The 18,760-nt window shown below is 34.5% G+C and overlaps 1 protein-coding gene across 4 annotated transcripts in view; it reads left to right on the top strand.

Moving 5' to 3' along the window:
- LOC105492606 (LDL receptor related protein 1B) overlaps nt 1-18,760 on the top strand; it is a 1,932,714-nt gene that overhangs the window by 1,792,403 nt on the left and 121,551 nt on the right. For all 4 annotated transcript variants that reach the window (XR_011609732.1, XM_011759820.3, XM_011759819.3 and 1 more), the window contains exons 72-76: nt 4,030-4,152; nt 9,886-10,011; nt 11,382-11,519; nt 13,372-13,506; nt 16,852-16,971. Coding sequence is in view for 3 of the 4 variants with exons in the window: in XM_011759820.3 (XP_011758122.2) it covers nt 4,030-4,152; nt 9,886-10,011; nt 11,382-11,519; nt 13,372-13,506; nt 16,852-16,971 (642 nt within the window). In the remaining variant the exon portion in view is untranslated. The remainder of the gene's footprint in view (nt 1-4,029; nt 4,153-9,885; nt 10,012-11,381; nt 11,520-13,371; nt 13,507-16,851; nt 16,972-18,760) is intronic.

Here is an 18,760-nt window from a genome sequence, read left to right as displayed (position 1 = left end):
TAGGTAAAGGCATTTTAAGGCATTGAGGAAATGGGATGCCAGAATAAACATCTTTTCTGTTAAATCTCATTTCCATTCATTTCCAATCAGGATACACATGAGCTAATAGGAGCTGAGTGTTGGGAACAGGAATATATGAGAACTGAAGGATAAGCATAACACATTTTCCCAGTGAATCAGTTTTACTAGTTTACTTTAAAAGACAAAAATTCAAAATACTCTGGAATTAAAAGCTGCATTCATACTTTTGAAGGTAAAATATATGGCCTCAAGGAACTGTGGTGCTTGTTCTGGCCTGAGCTTTCAAACTTTACACTTTATATAATACTGGTGGAAAAGATTGGGCGGTTCTTTTTTGAGTAATTATCAGCTTAACAATGTGTAAGTTAGTCAAATAAATTATAAAGTATTATCATGTATTAAAACTTCTCTCAACCCAATTAAGATGAGAACTCTAGATGTTTATTTTCTGTGATGGTGCACTTGATCAGATTTATATGAACTTTTCAAGGTCTCTGTTATAATTTAGATGTATTATTGTTAATTAATATATACTTTTCTATTTTCCTAATATTTCCTGTTGAGCTGATTAAGAACATAACTGGGAAACTGGAATTTTAATTCAGCCAATCTCTTTAAATTATACCTTTTTTGTTGTTTATATGTGCTTTATGCCATTTCAAAATAAGGAATTTTAAGTGAGTCTCAGGATGTCGTGGTAGCCCCATGATGCATTTTTTTTTAATGCAAATGAGTACAACATCAAGTCTTTAGTAGGTTACCACAAAACCTTTGCCTTTCTGTTATAATATAATTTCATTTATACTTCTCTTCTTTTTAATAAATCAGTGGCATATCCAACACTCATGTGGAGAAAATTATAATGTTATCTAATGCAATACCTTAGGGAACTAATTTTTTAACAAGACTGATGTATATGGTACAAATAGAATTTTCTAAAATAATCAGAGAATGTCAAAAGTTCACAAATTCTGTTTGAATGTAATCCATTGTAAAATGGAGCATGTTATGAGATTTAGTCATTAGAATCTTTATGCTAAAAGTAAACTCTGCTTCATATTCTATGGATTTGATTTTGAGTTAAGGCAATATACTCACTTCGTACTGATATTCATATCTTTAATTTCTTTAGTCCTAAGGACTGCGCACTGCACATGCTATCTTTTTTTATTGTTTTCAGAGTAAGACAGTTGTTAAATAGTACTGAATTTTATTGCACAGGTTTTCATAATTGAGATTAATTGTAAAATTATAGCAGTATGGAGCTCAGCATTGCAGAAGTTTGGGAGAAAGGGCTATCCCAATGACAGATGTTGAACTGTCAGAGTCTCACATGGTGATATTCACCTTGGTGGATTCACCCAGCCCTTGCCTTTGTCTGTTTCTTAGTTTGATGGTTCTCAGAGATGGCAATGTAAGCTGTGCCAGTTCTGCTAAGCACTTTTGCAGACAATTGTACTATTATTCAGATCAATATCACTATAAATTCTTGGTCTAAGCTTTATCTTTTACTTAAGATACTAAGCAGTCTGCCCTTGTTTTCCTAATCATGTTTCTGCCATTAATCATATCAGGTTTTTAAAAAGGCAACTATCCAAATCTGTTACCAAGCCATCTCTCTTAGTAACTTCACCTTCTTCTTTACAGAAATAATAAAAATCATGAGCATTTTTCAACATCTGGCCACCAAACTAACAAATCTACCTGTAGCTGGCCTCAGGCTTTCCTCCTTCCTTCCTCCCCAAACAGAAGACTTGTTTCACTTCCAGTCTAAGCCCATTCCATTCATTTTGCTCTAGATCTCAAATCTCTCACACTCTCTGGATCCTCCAGAAACTCGTTACATTAATTACCCTTTTGCTCTCCTGTACCCTCAAATGTGTCTTGTCTACTGAATTCTTATCAGAAGCATTTAAATGTGTTCAGGGATTTGTTCTTCCTCACACAAGCAACGAGGCTCACTTTCTGGTCTCTTTTTTCCCTTTATTGCCAAACTTCTGGAAAGAGATGTTTACATTCACCTCGGTCTTCACATTCAATAGCCAATGACAATCATTTCATTAAACTCACCGCCATTTCACTAAACGTGCTCTAGAATTAGTTACATGGGCTATCCCTCTCATTAGAACACTTTCCCCATGTATTGTCTGGCATCACTCTTTCCAGATATTTCTCTAACCATTTTGATTACTTTTTCTCAGTCTCTTTTGTAGACTCCTCTTTACTTACCCAATCTGTTTTTCTCTGTGTTCTCTTTTAAATTTCAAATCATAACTATATTCTGATCACTGCCAGATGCACGTTTACAGCTCAAAAACCTATCCTATATTTCAGACATATTTATCCACCAGCTTGCTCGATATCACCACATGGCTGTCTACCAGTACCTTAAATGAATTATGTCTTAAGCCTGCTCCTCCTGCTGTGTTCCTTTATTTAATGAACAATACCATCTACCAAATGGCCCAAACACACTAAAAAATGAGTTCCATGTTTGTGTGCTCACTCTCCTTTGCCACTCTCATCTATTTAGCCACCAGGTCCTGAGGAGTGTTCCTTCTGAAGAGTTCTCAGCTGTGGTTCCTCTAGATCTAGTTACCATCATTTCTTCTCTGGATTGCCATGACCTCTCTTGAAATATGTCTTTTTCCTTCAGTGTTGTCTTTACTGTCTCTCTCTTCAAATTTAGAATTTCTAAATTCTCGACACCAGAGCTAGAGTTTTCATTCTACAATCCAACTGATTCTAGCACTTCTTAAATTAAGACTTTTGCTACTGAATGTGAGTTATCAGAGATTTGTGTAACAAGTCAGAACTCAGAGCAAGAAGAATTATTTGATCTTCATAAGTTCGGGCCCATTATTCCTTCCAAAGTACATCTGCAAGAGGAACAATGGCTCTTTCTGGGTATTTTCTAGGCTTTTAAGGGTGATCACTGTCACTGCTCTGCCCCATATTTTGGTGAATGTATGTGTGTTTAAATATGTTAATACCTTCAGTAAGTCAAATATGGACAACCCATGACTCATAGCTCTTACCTATATATGAGGATTAACTAGGTAGTGTAACCCTTTGGAAGCAATCTAATTTATCTTAATTCTGTACTCTGATGTTTGTATTGTTTCCCCAGGTACTTGCACCTATGACCCTATACATGAACTGTACCTCTTTTATAACATATAAAAACATTGAGTCCCAGAGATATTAATAGAGTTATCCAAAGAAAGACTAGAACCCACAGTTCCTAACTCTCAAGCCCTAAAACTCCACTGTGTATTGCTACACCTCTAGATATATAACCCAAATTTGTTCGTTACTTAGGTCCTTTGCATGTGGTAGATGTACTTAAGAATTGTGTATTAGAATATTTTTGTATTCCTGATGTTTTTATTTATTTGTTAAAGGAGGAAAATGCAAACATGTTAAAAATCCAAAAAATAATGCTTTACTGCACAATCGTTATTTTAAAAAAAATCCCTGAAATATTGTATGATATGGCTAAATTCTTATTGCTGTTAGAAAATTGTTTCTTTGTGATTTCAAAAAAAATTTTACTGGTTATTCTAAGTTTTTAGTGATCTAGTTTATCAGTATTTCAGATACAGCTAAATTGTCTAATAATTCTAAAAATGACTTTTCTTCAAGAAAAACACAAATTTTAATAATTACAATTAAAACTAAAAAATACAAATTTCTGTGTATTCAGCAACATAAAAATTATGTGAAACAGAGAAAACTTTAGATTCTTAAAAACTTTCTTTTAACATCTTATCAGTATTTTCTAAAAAAAGACATATATGAAAGTAATATTAGAATGTTCTCAAATGTAAACAGTGAATACATTTTATTTAAAAAATTGAACATTACTTGTTTCTGGTATTATGCTCGAAATAAATAAATGGAAGCAATCAACTAGATACTGTTTGCTAAGATTCAGAGGAATATGTGTCCTGCTGACTGGCATTGATTACCCTAAATCTCTTTGTTTCTTTTTGTTTTAAAATAAAGGAGGAAATATATGTAGAGCTGATGAGTTCCTTTGCAATAATTCTCTCTGCAAACTACATTCCTGGGTGTGTGATGGAGAGGACGACTGTGGAGACAACTCTGATGAAGCCCCTGATATGTGTGGTATGGCATTTCATGTGGCTCTAGATTATACTCGTATCTTCTGATCTCATGCCCCAGCATGAATCAATGAAGTGGTGAGGTGAACTACAAATTATACCATCCTGGGGTTAGGTAGATAAAGTGTAACCACAGATACAGCTTTCGTTCAGGTAATAAAGGGATAATCCTGTTCAGAAGTTATGACTTTATAGAGACTCATCCTAATGTGAACTTGCACAAGTCAACACTATTCAGAAGAGAGATAGAGTAATTGACATTTTAATTGAATAAGATTCATATAATAATTTTGGCTTCACATGAAATTGGAGTTTTATGTTAATTTTGGAGGGGTACAGATAAGCAAAGTAAAAATACATGAATAATAAAATCTCATAGTTTTACAAGCCACCCACTAATGAAATATCTATCTATCTATCTATCTATCTATCTATCTATCTATCTATCATCTATCTATTAATCATCTATCTGTATATCTATCTATCCACATATCTATCTCTCTATTTCATTACAAGTCTTAAGCACAGAACTGAAATTAGGAGTTATTTAACATTTAAACCTAAAGAATCTTAACAAAAGTTATTGTTTCTCCAAATTCAAGTTACTCTTGACTGACATTTGTCCTGTATATGCTTATGAGACCAACAAATATAAAAGTCTAATTTTAGATCAGCAGCATAAAGGATCTCTTCTATTTTAACGAACTTTTTTGGTCTCTGTTCTCATACCTTTTATCTAATCTCTGCAAGAAATGTAATTTCACCTATATTTTAAAGGAAAATGCTGCCATGTCAGATATAACTCAGTGGCACACCAGGTAAATTAAAGAAAGAAAATACAGCATGAGTGTATGTACTTACACTTTTTGTTCTATTTGTTGCATCAAGTTAAGGCAATATTTAGATATAGATGGTGGCATTTCACTACTGATGTTACAGTCGGGGAAAATACAAAAATGCAAGCAGCTTTGTTTTGTTAAGTATTTAAAAGTTGGAAAAAAAAAAACAGGCTTTGGAGAGTTTTCTTTCTATAGATAAAACTCATTACGATGAGTAATGCAACTTAAGTTTCAGCTTCAGTTTTCTTTACATAATCTTCGAAATAAACTCTGGGTAATCACCAGGGATTATATTGTTTCTGAATCATAATATATTAAACAATATGAGAACTTATCTACCAACATCAATCCAGAACCTTTTTTTTTTTTCAATTATATGACTTTTTTTTTCTATTCTCTATCCTATTTGACCACAAAACCAGTGAGTGGAATAGAAAATTTTCGATAATCGATGTACGGCTGCAGAATCAAACTCTCCTAGAGCCACTTCCAGGGCCGTGAATTGATTCTCAGGAGCATTCCACACAGCACAGATGGGAAACCTTGTAAAATCCAGATTGACTGTCTGAACATTTTTGCGTTTCTCTCAGTGAGCAATGTCAACATTGAGTCAAGCTATTATGTGCCAGAAATTGTGCTAATTAAGACAAAAAATGGTTCTTTTTGACAAGGAGATCTTATTCTGCCTGTACAAATAAAAATAATTGTGATACCCTGTATTTCCAGCAATGATAGAATTAATTAAAAGTATGGAAAAGGCAGAGAGAGATTCAATGAACTCTACCTAAAGAATAATACAGAAAGCTACAGCGTTGAAGGAGCTAGACTAAAAGACATCTTAAGCAATGTGAATAGCATGAGAAAAGGTATCATTCATTCATTCAATAGACATTTGTTCAGCAAGAGACTATGATTAATTTGGTGATATAATGATGAAAGAAGTGAACGCGAACCCTGACCTCACAGAGCTTAGAATCTAGTGGAAGATGGATATTAATGAGAACAAAAATATATACTTACAAATTATGATACATACTATAAATAAAAAGTATGGTAATTTGTAAAAGTATGGAACAGAAAGATTTTATCAATCATAGGGTATGAGAAATAACATTTTAGTTCAGGCCTGGGAAATATTTAGCTGCTGAATAGGTGAAAAGAATTGAGGTTGGGAGTGGAAGTGTGACACAAAATTGCAGACAAAGGAAATAAGATATGTGAAGGCTCTGGGCAGGGCAAACCATGGCTTACTCAAGGAACTGAAGGATTTGTGTTCCCAGGAGTTACAGGCATTCCTGGATTTACCAGATTGTAGCCAGATAAACACATTGTAAACAGGAAATAATGTAAATTGACAGTGTGTGTTTGACTTTAAAATATTTTCAACATATAAAGGATACATCAGGACATAATCCCATAGTAAGTTGAGGAGAACATGTGTTGCTTTCACACCGTCATCAAGTCAGAAAAGCTTATATTGAACTATTGTTAAATTGGAGATCATCCGGATTTGCTTAGGATGAAACTAGAGACAGCAGAGATATCTGCAGCCTTGATTAGCTGGAAAGTAATTGGAAATACTAAGGAGTTTTAAGCAGAGGAGGTGCATGGTCATATTTAAATTTTACAAATATTGAATAGAAAGGATTGTAAGTGGTTAACAACATGGCAGTACTTTAGGCAAGCTATGCTAGTAGCTTGGGTTGAGATGGTAACAGCTTGTGCTAGCACAATATAGACAGATTTGAATGTTATATAAGAGGCAGAAGAAACTGGATTAAATGATGGATCAGATATGGTGAATGAGAGACAGCAAGTTGTGGAGTATAATGTGTATGTTGTTTTTGCTTTGTCATTTGAATGGAAGGGGATCACAGGAAAGGGAACAATTTTACAAGTAAAGATTAGAAGACTGGACTGGGATGCATTTGAGGAGACATTCAAGTAGAGGTTTCAAGTAGGCATCAGATGCTTGATTCTCACACTGAAAGGAAAGAGGTAGTCTACAGATAGAAATTCGACAACCAGCATAAAATGTAATAAATACAATGGAATATTTAGGATTATGCTGTGTGGAAATAAAGATAGGACAGGAAGGGAATTATCAAAGAATATTGAGTGACAGTAAGCCCCTAAGTGAAAATGAACTGGCAGAAGAGACTCAGGTAAGTGACCACAGAAGGCATTGTGAAAAGGAAGAGTGAGGCACCAGAGACACCAAAGTAATAACATGTTTCAGCAAAGATGTGATGGTTTCTGCAGAGGCAGGGGAAAATGAGTTCCAGAAAAATCATTATTTTTACCTAGGAGTCAACTATTCTTCTGTCTCTGCTCTTAAAATATAGAAATGAGTTGATAGACTACATGTAGATACAGGTAGATCTGAAATTATTTAATAATATGTTAAGAAATTTCCCATCTTTGTATTTCTACTTATTTTTGTACTCTCTCTATATATATGCTTTCCAACTAGCATTGATAAATATTCATACTTGGTGGTATCAGTTGACCTTGTAGTATGATCCTCTGCAACATTTCTGGCTTCCCAGATGCAGATATTGGGAGAGCAGATGGTTTCGTTCATGTAAGTTTAGGGTTATTTTGGATAACTAAGATGAAAAAGAGAAAAGGGCCAGAGAATCCAGGTTATTGGGAAGAAAGTGGGTTTCTAAACTTACCTAGTACTTAGAACAGTGTCTAATGTATTATAGGTTACTATAAATATTAATAGGGAGAAAAGTACAGACAACAGTCATTGGTGAATAGGGAAAAGGTAGCTACATCAATGAGCTAGAGTTAAGATAAAGTGGAAGAGTCTTTGCAATGATACTGATTGGATTAAAAATCTTTTAAAAAAGAGATTGTGCTCAAAATGGGGCATTCATACCAGTGGTTTCACAAATAAAGTAAATTATAGGAAACAGCAAATTTATGCTGCAACTGTTTATACAAGTTAGTATTCTTAATGGCAAGCAACAGAAACTGCCACTGTGAATCACAAATAGAAATTTGTTGAAATCCACCAATGTGAACAACCTCCTAGGAGAGTGTTGGCTTAGTTAGGATTAGAGTAAAAGGACATAGGGTATAAGAAATTTAAGGAGCTAAGAAACCTCATTGGCTGGTTTTCTTATGTGAATGTTGAAGTCATCTAAGATGCTAGAATGAATTTAAATGGAGATCTTAAAAGACTATGATGGAATGTGCTAGTCTTCAGTAAACTGGGATGGAGATTATGTTTTTGAAGTTGATTAGAAAATAGCAGTGGCGTGAAGATGTAATCAAATGTCTAGCCTTCAAAATACATTATTTTGTTTTAGATAATAGAAGTAATAGTTTATTCCAGATAATAGAAAGTAAAGATAGGATAAAGCTATGGAAGCTGTAGTAGGAAACTAGGATGTTTTCAAACATGAGATGACATGAGGTTTGAGAAAATTAAGAGACATTCCTAAAAGATCTAAAGAGGAGGGAGTATATTTAGAAAATGGACCAAATTTCACTTAAAGCAAGTAAGTCAGGGATGGAGTGCAACTTATTTAAGAAGCTGTAATAAAGTTGTATTGCTCAAATATTGAGATGGACAAAGGATGAGTCTGCAGGATTGGCACGAACAAGATAGTGACAAGTCTATTAGGCCATTCAAAGTATCTTAAATTGTATTCTCAAGGAAATTGATAACTGTAGAACAAATGGTTACATGAATATGTTAGACTGATTTTTTTCTCATGGCTTTTTGAGGCTCTGAGAATGGAATATGAAGCCAGAGACATTCAGCATATCTCTCTGTAAAAGATAATAAACGCTAAGCTATTGTAACTGGTAGAGATGGCTAGAAGATGCCAAACCTGGGGACAATAGCAACAGAACTTGGTGACTACTGAGAATTGATGGTCAATGGGAGGAATACATTTGAATAATTCCAGACTTTTGGCTATGATATGCCACCAACTGAACAATGGAAATAAAGTGTGTTTGAGAACAAGGGGTTAAGACGAGATGATAAAGAGCTGAGTGATGAGCTTGTTAAATTTGAAACTGTTGAAGGGATGTCGTACAACCAATTGTGAGATGTTTGAACTAGATAGAGAATTGAAAGTCTTCAGGATGTAGTGGAAAGTAAATCAATGAGAGTGAATAAACATATATAAGCAAAGAATTCAAGTGTGAGAACATCAGGGGAACAACGACAGAGTCCTGGATAATTTCACATCTAAGGATGAAGACTAATGACAGATACTTCCTGCTTTAAGAGTGGAAGTCTTCAGATTAGATAGTAATAGAGGAGACAAATGTAAAATTCCCTGGCTTTCATTGTGGTCTTTTTAAATACACACAAAAACATGCACATTAAAAACAAATAGCTAAGATCATCTATGTGCCTCAAATACATATCTAAACCTTTGTTTACAGAGACAAAGAGTAAGAAATAAAGCTATAATACTGTTGGGATTTTTGTTTGTTTGTTTTCACTGAATGACCTATTTTCAATTTTGGGCCTGTAACATATGCTTGCTCCGGCTCTAGGCTGTGTGAAATTGCTCTTTGAGATAGCTAAGTGTCCTGCCATATTGCATAATTGTAGGCATAAATTAATTTGGTACACTAAGTAAAGTCAGCTAACATAAGGCATCTGGAAATGAGACCATAAAGTTTGGCTCTTTCTTATTTCCTTGAAGATCCTCAGCTGTGCACATTTTTCTGTAGTTAATATAAATAACTAGAATCATCACATATTTTTCTGGTAGCCACTAGTAGGCAATTGTCATAGCAAAAAAAGATATTTAGAAAAGTTAGCTTATGGATTTGAAAAGAAAGAATAAAAGAAAAAGGGAGAATGTTCTTCATAAATCAATGTACCCGAAGGAGCTTCTTTGGTTTTTCTTCTTTTTCTTCAGTCAAATTTCTTTGTCCATCCACAAGACCTCACAGATGCAGAAATAACAGAATATGCCTACAGTCTGAGCAAATGTGCAATGGGATTGATGACTGCGGGGACAACTCAGATGAAGATCACTGTAGTGGTAAATGCGTTTAATGTGAAATAATTCAGTGATGGCTACAAGGTTCTCTGATGACTTGGGGTACAAATATTTTAAAAAATATATATTTCTTTCTTTTTTTTTTTTTTTTTTCTTTGAGACAGAGTCTCGCTCTGCTGCCCAGGCTGGAGTGCAGTGGCGTGATCTTGGCTCACTGCAAGCTCCGCCTCCCGGGTTCACGCCATTCTCCTGCCTCAGCCTCCCGAGTAGCTGGAACTACAGGCGCCCGCCACCTCGCCCGGCTAGTTTTTTTGTATTTTTTTAGTAGAGACGGGGTTTCACTGTGTCAGCCAGGATGGTCTCGATCTCCTGACCTCGTGATCCGCCCGTCTCGGCCTCCCAAAGTGCTGGGATTACAGGCTCGAGCCACCGCGCCCGGCCAAAAATATATATTTCTTATGTGGATGTCTGAGGGCATTATTTTCAGACATTTGATCTTCTGACAAGGTATAAAAGTATTCCACCAGCATTTCATTTGCCTTATAGCTGTGCACCTTTATCCATAGTTCCCACTAACCACTTTATTCTAGAAAATATTAATCCCGGAGAAGCAATATAGAGATTTTAAAATGCTCCTTGTTTAAAGATCTAATTCGTTGAAGAAAGGGAGCTTATATAGATTGTATGTATATGCAATTCCTTTTTCCAAATTCTGAAGTTCAAAAACCTTTTAATGCAAAAGACTTATGTTTGCAGTAAAATCATTTGGAGACAAAGCTTGACCTGATCTAATTGGAGCCATTTAATATCATCCTCTAAAAAAATTCCACTTAGGGTAAATATTTTTTAAATTTTCTGTAGATATCAGTGTTACTTACTTAAAGTAAACATACTGTCACTTTCCTAAAATCTAAAAATTTCAGAATGTTTAAGAATTTGACCTTGAGGCTGGGCGCGGTGGCTCACGCCTGTAATCCCAGCACTTTGGGAGGCCGAGGCGGGCGGATCACAAGGTCAGGAGATCGAGACCACGGTGAAACCCCGTCTCTACTAAAAATACAAAAAATTAGCCGGGCGCGGTGGCGGGCGCCTGTAGTCCCAGCTACTCAGGAGGCTGAGGCAGGAGAATGGCGTAAACCCAGGAGGCAGAGCTTGCAGTGAGCCGAGATCGCGCCACTGCACTCCAGCCTGGGCGACAGAGCGAGACTCCGTCTCAAAAAAACAAAACAAAACAAAACAAAACAAAACAAAACAAAACAAAACAAACAAAAAAAATTGACCTTGAGAGCTTCAAATCAAGGATTATAAACCCATGTTTTTCATAGTAGTTAGTAAAATTTTGGAGATATTACATGCTCAATAGTGTGTTTTGATTCTGTGGAGCACTAATCATTTTTTGTATGCCTCTATAGGTAAGCTGACATATAAAGCAAGGCCTTGTAAAAAGGATGAATTTGCTTGTAGTAATAAAAAATGCATCCCTATGGATCTCCAGTGTGATCGACTTGATGACTGCGGAGATGGTTCAGATGAGCAAGGATGCAGAATAGGTGAGCTTGTTTTCTGTTAAGCAAAGTACCGGGATACACAAGTCTAACTTCTGCTTGTATATGACTAAAATTTTCTGGATGTAAATATTGCTCTTCAAAATATGCTTTACTGATGCCCTTTTTCAAAAACCTTTGCCAAAGCAACCTTAGCATACTACTTAAGTTAATTTCAGGCAGTATGAAGTGGACAAGGTTGACTTTGTAAAGAGTACCCTTGTTAAAGCAGAAGCTGAGAAATCAATATTCAGATATAGAAATTGATGTCAGAAATGTAATCTATATCATTTAGTAATTTGTCTTAGACAAATGTAGTGTTTTTAAATTTTATAAACAGTGATATTTAGTTGAATGGTAGTAAAGGTCTTAATTTAGTCAATGATTTTTAAAAAAAAATCCATTGCCAAATCATTCTTATAGAAGATGTGGTTTTTTTTTTTTTTTTTTTTTTTTTTTTTTTTTTTTTAGCTCGGGTGCCATGATACTTGAGTTATTACATCCTGATTGCGAATAGTTTATATTTAACTAATGCTTGGCATTTGACTTTTTTGTATTAGATAAAAATAATTAAATTTATGATCCTAAATTCAGTTTGCTTACAGAAGTCACACAATATTTCCTACTTTTGGATCTTTTCTTTTATTTTTATTTATGCATCTAAATGTTCCTAACTTAGGGATAAAGCAATACCCACCAGGATATGGCTACATGTGTCTAAACCGTGGTATCATGCCACTGACCTATTTTAACTAATTGTAAAATATTCAAGTCAGTGGGGACAAATAAGAGTTACAATTATAATAAAGTTCTCATATTTGTCAAAAATTTGATTTAAGTAACTTAGAGATAATATAATGTTATCCTTATAATAATGTCACTCTCATTTATTTAAAAGAGAAGATTTTTTAAAATGTTTTCCTGAATGGGAGATAAAGCAGTAAAATTGCAACTGCTCTCCTGGAAATTACAAGTAACTTTTTGTCTGTCCTAGAACGTTGCAGCTTATAAACAACCATTCTGAGCACATTACACACTCAAGTGTTACTCTTCATATGTCTGTCCAGCATAAAAAAATGAAATTTACGCGGTGGCTCACGCCTGTAATCCCAGCACTTTGGGAGGCCGAGGCGGGCGGATCACAAGGTCAGGAGATCGAGACCACGGTGAAACCCCGTCTCTACTAAAAATACAAAAAATTAGCCGGGCGCGGTTGTGGGCGCCTGTAGTCCCAGCTACTCGGGAGGCTGAGGCAGGAGAATGGCGTGAACCCGGGGAGGCGGAGCTTGCAGTGAGCCGAGATCGCGCCACTGCACTCCAGCCTGGGCGACAGAGCGAGACTCCGTCTCAAAAAAAAAAAAAAAAAAAAAAAAAAGAAATTTAAACTGCTGATTTAGCCAACTTGCTTGAGTAATTTAGCAGTACCCTTGATTGAGTTTACAAATATTAAGCGTAGGTTAGCAATAAATGCCTCAATTTCTAAGTAGCTTATAGGAAATGCTTTGGCTCTCAGAGAAGGGTGTAGTACTTATATATGGTACTGTAATAAAGATAGCCTGTCATTAGAATCATTGACTCCTGACTTACTTTAAAAAAGTGTATTATAGCTTAAGAGCAACCCTAAATATCAGCTGTTAGCAGCTTGGTCTAATCTGTATTTAATGTTAATGAATTCAGTTTTTATACTTCTATAAATTTATAAGACATGGGGCTTAAATGGAGAGAAGACCTTAACCTTATATACTCAAAAATAGTTATCTATGGAGTAATCAATACCATTTCAAACATTTTTAAAAAGTAAACTCCCCACTTCAGGAATTAGAATTATATTAGTTTTGATAATATTTTTAAATCCCAGCTCCTACTGAATATACCTGTGAAGATAATGTGAATCCATGTGGAGACGATGCAAATTGTAACCAAATAAAAACATCTGTTTTCTGTCGCTGTAAGCCTGGATTTCAGAGAAACATGAAACACAGACAATGTGAAGGTAGAGTACTTTTCCTCAACAGCTTGCTCGTAAATCTTTGGGTTATGAAAAGACTCCCAAGACTTCTAAATTGTGAAATCACAGGGGATTGATTTTCATCAAAATGATGTCTATCTACGGGATACCATTTCACTTATGAGAATGAAAGTCTCTGGGGTCAAGAGCTTGTTTGTGGAGCTAAGCTAACCACGACAGAGGCTACAAAGCTTTTTCTATAGCAAATTCAGAGCTGCAGGAATTTCAATTCTATTGCTACAATACTGTTTTGAAATGCAAATAATGAAATTGCTGGTTCAGGAACTATTGGAGAATTAGTCTTGCTTCATGAAAAAAAAATATGTTTATGATGACCCATTTCTCTTGAGTGTGGCATTTGCAATACTGAAATAGGTAAATCACATTTAGAGAGGCATGGGCTTTTGTCCTAAAATCATGTTTTAAATAGATCATAATGTGTCTCATTTGCAATACTGAAATAGGTAAATCACATTTAGAGAGGCATGGGCTTTTGTCCTAAAATCATGTTTTAAATAGATCATAATGTGTCTTTAAAAATTCAAAGTCAGGATCTACATAAATCTGTCAACTTACTTGAGATCATTTAAAAATTGAGCATGTAGGATAGCCAAAATCTTATAGTAAGTAAGTAAATATAATCTAACTATAGTGTTCTAACTATAGAACCATGAAATACAGACCCATATGCACTTTCTGCAAGTTTCTCCAATAAAACTGCTATTTGTATTCATATTCACATTATTGTAAGTACAGCCAAACTTAAAATAACTAAGTCTGGCTTATCCAGGCTAAATTCAAATCTTCAAATGCTTTTACCTACCAGCTTGCTTTTGTTATGTCTCTCTGTGATATTTTGGGGCTAAGAAAAATGATTTTACTTTGTGTTAATCAAAATGGAATTATTTAAATGAATTGATTCTACTCACCCAAAAGGGGGATAAGTGTAGTCATGTCATGTTTATCTACATTTTGAGTTATATGTGTATTTGGATTATTCGTGACATTTGATTTTTCCATTACCGTGAGATTGAAAGCTGACAATCTAGGTTTCCTGTATTTTAGTTAACAAATGAATTGTCTTTCAAACTATAGTATTTATTTTTCCAAGGCTCTATCAATTACATATAAACACACACACATACACAATTCTTTCAAGATTTTAATTTCATAACATTTATTTTCTAATATTTATTTGTGAGTGGATTTTTTCTGTATGTATGTACTAAATTTAGAAATTATATTCTTCAACTTTTCTTAATTTTTAATTGTATTCCACAGCAAATATAAGCTGCACACTACATTCTTTATTTTAAGTTGCTATGAATCTACTTTTTCATATTATTTTGTAGGACAAATGAGTAACTTCTGAACTCTAATAAAATGTTCATCTATTAAAATAGTTCTATTTCAGTGTTGAAGAAGGGTAAGACAACTTGGATTCTATAATCCAAAAATTTAAATGTGTTTGTACCCTTCACTTATGTATATGAAAAAAATGCATAAGAAATTGCAGTTTGATGTTAAAGCCCAAACACTTCAATTAGAATATCTAAAGGGAAAAAAGTAAAGAGGAATGATGGAAGAAAGTAGAAGGGGATCAACAGTTGCTGAGTGCCAGGTACTGTTTTGGGTACTAGGCATGTGTGGAATCCCTCCATCCCCTTCAAAACCTCATGATCCAGGCTTTCTAGAGATTAGGAGAAAATGATGCTTTGGGACAGTATGGAGACAAGTGAAGAAGTTGAGGTTTTATCAAATCATGCAGAATATTGCTTATTTGGATTCTGTACCAAAGGGAAACCATAGTGACAAATAACTGCCTGTTCAAAGTTACAGATGCTGAACAAATCAGAAATATTTGTTGTAATTGTGATGGTTAAGTACTGACAAGATGCATTCCACTTCATTCCTGTAAAATATTTATTAAAAACAACTAAATACAGTTTTCTGCATCTATTTACTCTACATTTCAATCAAATAGCAATGTGTTGTCCTGAAAATACTTATGTGTTCTTAGGCAAAGTATCACAGTAAAGTCAACAAAATCAGAAAACCTGAGTTTAAGCCCTGACGTTGTGATTTACAAGTGTCACTACCACTGAGCCTTAGAACCTTGTTGTGTGCTACGCAAAAAATAGGTATTCGTACTGTGCTGATTCTTAAGTTCTCTTATTCAAGGGAAGGATTTATCTCACAGATTTATTAAGTAATTAGGAGATTATAAGTGATAAAATGAGGCAGGGGAAATATGCTGGTTAAACACAAAAGTAGAGAAGGAAAAGAGAGGAAGATTAGACAGTTCCCTAGAATAATCTGGCCTCAATCCTGGCTCTTCATAAGCCCTTAAAATTAGAGTCATGTGCCAAACTACATGACTCTAATTAAATCACATGAATACTGCCGTGATTTATTTATGTATGCTCGTGATTTAGAGTTATGTATTCATATATAGGCATGCAGTTTTTTGCTTGCTTAATTCACATAATCTCAATACAGCCCTTCTTGTTACGTAGTCACTTCATATATATGAGTCCAGAAGTGTATTAGAGATGCACCCAAATCTTTGTTCTCTGCCAGTCATTGTGCAAAATCTGGCAATAAAAAAGGAATGTATCATAATTTATGTCCTCAAGGGACTGACATTCAAGTAGAAGATATGATGTAACCACATTCCTGAAATATAACAACAGTGTAAGAAAGAAACACCAGGAGAGCAAAGACTGGAGGAACTAGTGATGAATCATCACTCTCATATATCGTGGAGACCAAGGAAGGCTTTATTTCAGGTGGATCTTGAAAGATGAGTAGAAATTCTGTATGGAAACGTGGGCAAGGGCATTACAGGATGAAAGAATAGCCCATGACATCTGCAAAGGCATGGAGGTAGGTCATCACAAACAGCTTAAAAGAAAACCTCAAGGCAGGTCTATTTGCGTGAATGGAAATCTATACAACAAACCCCAATAGGGGTACAAGTTTATCTAGTAGCAAACCTGCACTTGTATCCTTGAACTTAAAAGGTAAAAAAATAAGTAAACATTTTAAAACAGAAAAAAAGAAGCCTCAGGGAAGTTTGAAATTGATGTTTTAATATTCTAAGTGGATTAATAAAAGCAATGGCAACTGATGAATCTTCTAGCACAAACATTGTGAAAAATGATTATACTTTCACAAATATGGCACTGCAAGTCACAGATTAAACATGTGAAAGGACAATAAAAACTAGTAATACGTTAAAGAAAAATAATTTTGCTTTTTTGAAATGTGGTAAGAATAGGAGTATGAACTGGGGTTCTGATGATGCTATTTTGAGCTCTTCTTTTCTAGACCTCAATGAATGTTTGGTGTTTGGCACATGTTCCCATCAATGTATAAATGTGGAAGGATCATATAAATGTGTGTGTGACCAGAATTTTCAAGAAAGAAATAACACCTGCATAGCAAAAGGTAAGATTATAACCACTATCACAAATACTATTACAATTTTGTTGTAAACATTTTATGGAGAAAACCATTTGCTATTTCATTTCAGCGACAGCTTCATTTCTCATAAAATAAAAATATTTTTAATGATTATTAATTTGACCAATTGATTAGTTAATATTAATGAATTTAATCTTATATGGCTTATGGAAATGACTATGAAATACATGGTTACTGTTAAAATCACATAGTGTTCAAAACAATTTTTCAAAAGGGGTAAAAGTTTAAAAGCCAGTGTGATAGAATGTGAAGTATCTCTCTTGATGGTCTGCTCTAAGGGAATATGATAAAAATTATACCCCTGGGATAAAAATAAAAGGTTAAACATTAGCATTATAAGGAGAAAGGAATTTTGAGTAAGAATTTTAAGGGTTTTAAAACAAGATCTTTCTTTCAAATTTAGAACTCCTCCACTTACTAATATTATTTTTTAAAAAGATTAAATGATAGGCCAGATGCAGTAGCTCACGCCTGTAATCCCAGGACCTTGGGAGGCCAAGGCAAGCGGATCACGAGGTCAGGAGTTCAAGAACAGCCTGACCGACATGGTGAAACCCCATCTCTATTAAAAATACAGAAATTAGCCAGGCGTGGTGGTGTGCACCTGTAGTCCCAGCTACTTGGGAGGCTGATGCAGAAGAATCGCTTCAACCCAGGAGGCAGAGGTTGCAGTGAACCAGAATTGCACCACTGCACTCCAGCCTGGGTGACAGAGCAAGATTCCATCTCAAAAAAAGAAAAACAAGCAAACAAACAAACAAACAAAAAGATTAAATGATAAACTATGGTTCTGGGCAATTGTAGGTATAGATTTTAATATTCATATGTTTATGCTAAATAATATTGTAACTTCAATATTGTTAGCTGCAAGGTATGATTGGACATTATTATTATAATAAGATTGTTATTACAAGAAGAAAAGGATGACATAATGGATCAGCTGTGGGCTATAGCATTAGATATACTTGGATTGGAATCCCAGCACAGCACCTTTTAGACTGTGTGGTCTCAAGGAATTCACTAAAGTGTCTGAGCCTCAGTTCAGTTTCCATAGTTATAAGAAGTGAAGATAAGCTGTGAAAGGCTTAACATAGCGTTTGACACATAATGAGCATTCATTCATTATATAATGTTAATGAGAGCTATTAACATTACAGAGCTGAAAGGCATCTCATGGGGTATTATTATTATTATTTATTTGCAGAAACTGTATCTGCAATCCAACCTCTCTTTAGGGCTTCATTAATATTTTAATTGATATTTTTGGCATTTGCTTTAGGGTTTTACTTGTCAGTATGAAAATGACATTAGTATTCTATTGTAGATGTCAAAAATTTAGAATGTTTCACTTAGCAGGATTCTAGATAATTTAGAGATTATAGAACTTTAATGTAATAAATGCTGATATCTTTTTATGCTAAAAGTTAATAAGTACTTAAGATGTATAAATACAGTAAGAGGAAGATTCTTCATATCTTAATTTTTATTTCTTAGCCTAAAGTAATGATCACTCAGGTTCATAAATTAAGTACTCAGAAACTTTAGAAGCTTAATGAGTATACAACATAGCACCTAGACATTGACAATTGATGCATTATAACCTACTGTATTGTGACTTATCAAATAATAATCTCTCTTCATATAAAGGACATCTATATGTACATAATTTCTAGCCACAAGGAAAGATTGGCACTAGAAAACCTCTATCAATAATTATTATAAATATTTAGATAAGTGGATATCAGAAATAATA

This window comes from Macaca nemestrina, chromosome 11, assembly GCF_043159975.1.
Source record: "Macaca nemestrina isolate mMacNem1 chromosome 11, mMacNem.hap1, whole genome shotgun sequence".
NCBI lineage: Eukaryota > Metazoa > Chordata > Mammalia > Primates > Cercopithecidae > Macaca > Macaca nemestrina.
Note: the sequence above shows the minus strand (reverse complement) of the source record. Positions and strands in the feature narration are given on the sequence as shown.